The sequence below is a fragment of the Phalaenopsis equestris genome, unplaced genomic scaffold, assembly GCF_001263595.1.
Source record: "Phalaenopsis equestris unplaced genomic scaffold, ASM126359v1 Scaffold199415, whole genome shotgun sequence".
Lineage (NCBI taxonomy): Eukaryota > Viridiplantae > Streptophyta > Magnoliopsida > Asparagales > Orchidaceae > Phalaenopsis > Phalaenopsis equestris.
The window spans coordinates 57,383-60,606 of NW_018219290.1; the positions used below are offsets into that span (position 1 = coordinate 57,383).

The 3,224-nt window shown below is 29.4% G+C and overlaps 1 protein-coding gene across 1 annotated transcript in view; it reads right to left on the reverse strand.

The window, feature by feature from the left end:
• Positions 1-1,320: 1,320 nt before the first annotated feature.
• Positions 1,321-3,224, reverse strand: part of LOC110035723 — a 73,570-nt gene continuing 71,666 nt past the window's right edge. Inside the window, exon 5 of the mRNA XM_020740003.1 lies at positions 1,321-1,584. Within this exon, the coding sequence (XP_020595662.1) occupies positions 1,517-1,584 (68 nt within the window). The 3' untranslated portion in view covers positions 1,321-1,516. The remainder of the gene's footprint in view (positions 1,585-3,224) is intronic.

The following is a 3,224-nucleotide window of genomic DNA, read 5'->3' on the forward strand; positions in this document are numbered from 1 at the left end:
ACAGCATGGAAAGAGATTCCCAGATGCTTCGGACACTGGAAGGCTTTATTGTGAGAGATGATGAGTTTCCCCGCAGCCCGACCGTCACGTCACTTCCATTGTTTCTCCCCGAATTATTGTTTCCAAGTTTCCAATAACCCAGAATACCACCAGGCTATAATTATGACTTTGAGATGAGACATACAATTTATTTAATTGTCCTCAAAGCTACACACCCTCTTAAATAAAATAAATAAGATATACAGTTTTCCTTAATATTAATAATTTATGAAATACTTTATTGTTTTATTTTTTAAAAAATCACATGCGTATTTACATTTACATCACCTCATTTTTGTTACTTAAATCTATAAAATAAAAAAATATGCATGAAAAAATATATTTCATTTTAGAAAAAAACTAAAAATAATGATATACTTAAATTTATAAAATAAAACATATGCATGGGAAAATATATTAAATATGTACATGCTCAGCATATTAATATGAAAGCTTTCAAGTTTGGAATATATAAATATATAAAAATTTTGTTGTACGTAAGAAAATAACTGCCTTTTTTTTTAGGAAATTTGATTTCAGAATTGTGAAAATTTTTAAAACAATTATTAACTAAATTGAATGATTCCTACAATGCACAGACGTTCAATGAGTTTCAATAATTACATCAAATATAGGCCAGTATTAAGTCTATAGAGCCAAATCCAATCACATCCTTAATATATTTACTGCTGCAAAATGCTTTGGTATGAAAACTTTTGTCTCAAGAGAAAATGTCCAAATGATGTGGTGCAAAATTATCCTTCTAAGTAGCAGCTTAGTTCGCGATTTTAATTTTTTAAATGATAGATGCCAATATATGAATTTATAATTAAGAGGAATCTCAATATATTGGCAGCAACATCTAAAATATTTTCCCACTAAATTAGTTGGCATCTACAAAGGTTTGTTTGTTAAGCCATCCAGCAACTTTTTAGAATAAATTTTGAACCAAAAAGCATTAATGAACAGAATATACATTGTTACTAGATAATTAAAATGCTTCCCAAAGAGGCTTTCTATTTCCATCGCCATCAAAAAATTATTGAGCGCTTATCATTTTAGCATGCGCAGAAAAAAAGTATAATAATAATAATGATGTGGCATTTATACAGATGTATTTGCATTCCTAACATCTAAACATTACTTTTTTACATTTATACCACTTAAATCTGTCTTATCACATCAAAAATACCGCTATTTTAACTTTTGAATAGTGAAATACACCGTTTCATGCATTGGTAAGGTGTCATATATATAAAAAAATTGAAGTTTAGACGTTGGATATGTAAATAGATAAAGAATTGAGTGGTATGTATGTAAATCTTCGAGATAAAAAAACCATTTGCATTGCTTGCCATAAAAGTTCAAGTTAGGAGAGCACCCTGAGTTAGAAAAGATTGAAACTCGTGCCTTTAAACCATTAAAATAATAATAATAAAAATAATAAATAAAAACTTACCAAATTATGCTGGATTTTTCAGCCATTGAAGGAGGGCCGCAGGTACCCTAGAACACTCTGTTTTCCAGTTAGGTGCTCAACCAGTCCTTCAGAACAAAATGGAGAAAAGGAGTTTTGGGTAAATTAGTTGGCTCTTTTAAAGCTGATAAGGAACACATGAAGAAATAATGCAAGGTTACAGTTATATATACAAAAAACTTGTATTTTTTTTAACTTTCTCTATTTCCATTCTACGGGCTTTCATTTGCTTAGCATTTACTTACAAACAACCCAATTCCTATGTATCTACAAATTTAACAACTAAAGTCTACATTTTACATTTATACCACCCAAAGCTTCTATATCACATAAAAAATGCACTATTTTACCTTTTAAGAAATGAAATACACCTTTTCATGCATAAGATGACATATATTTAAAAATTGAAGTGTAGGTTTTAGATATGTAAATACATAAGCATTGGGTGGCACGTAAGCAAATCTTCCTTCTATTTATTACTCTCTTCTTGTCCCACACTCTCCGAGTTTGATCAAGGAAGTCTTTTGATTACCTATTCATTTATTTTTTAGTTTAATTTGTTATATTTTAACGCCCAATTTTTCGATCATATGGTGTCGACTTCATGAGCCCATGTGACATGCATCTCATTTTTTTGATATCATCTAATGAATTGCTTAATGCTTTCTCACAAGTTAATCTTTGGAGTGAAGAATGAGGATCTTCAATGTCTATAGGCTTAGTTTAGTGGGTGTGTATGCCTGCAATTCAATGCATTTTGATCAAGTATAATTATATCTATAATCTCAAAGAAAATAAACGTATAATAAAATTATTTATTATATTCAAATTTATTTTAGAACTTAGAAATGGTATCCTATAATTTTTGGATATTTATTTGAGGTGGATTTCAATTTATTTGATTTAATTCATATTTTTCTTTATATGAAAATGACTTTAATTATTATATTATTTTGTATTCATATACCTAATTGCTCATTTTATGATTTTGATCACATTTGTAGTTTATAGGGTCATTTGATTCCAAACTTTTTTGTTATATGCTTTCAATTTATTTAATTAGGCTTTGCACGCTAATTATGTTACTAATCACCTAGAAAAAATTACTGACTGACTTTAAATACACATCACCAAAACTCCTTAATTAGATTTTTCATATTTTTTCAAATTTAATTGATTCAAAATTTTTTTAAAGTTAACATAAATTTGCTTAATTAACTAACTGCGAGTAAAAGTTATATATGTAATTATGTCATTTTTACAGAATATGTCAATCTGAAATTCCATCTTGTTCATTAAGCTCTTTACTTAAATTTGACATACAGATTGCAGCTTATTTATTAAATTATGCTATGCATAGATCTTTACATTATTTACATCCCTTTCCATTGCCTGCTGCCCTAGGGCACACAAAAACAAAGCCTGTCAAAGCAGGCCAGAAATGCATACTCCACAATAATCAGGGTCGCTGGGGATTTCCTCGAGATAGAGAAAGAGAATGCAAGTGAAGGAAGGAGAAAGAAAAAGAAGAAGATTGTTCTCCCTTAGCTTCTTGGTGGCATGTGTCATAAGAGAAATTGAGTTTATTTCTCTTGTAACTTTATCTTCTTTGATGAATCTCGGTGTAAAATTTCTTCGGTGTATCTCAGTATAAAGAGAGAAGATCAGAGAGAGAAGAAGAGAGAGCAACAAAGTGAGAGATTCCTCT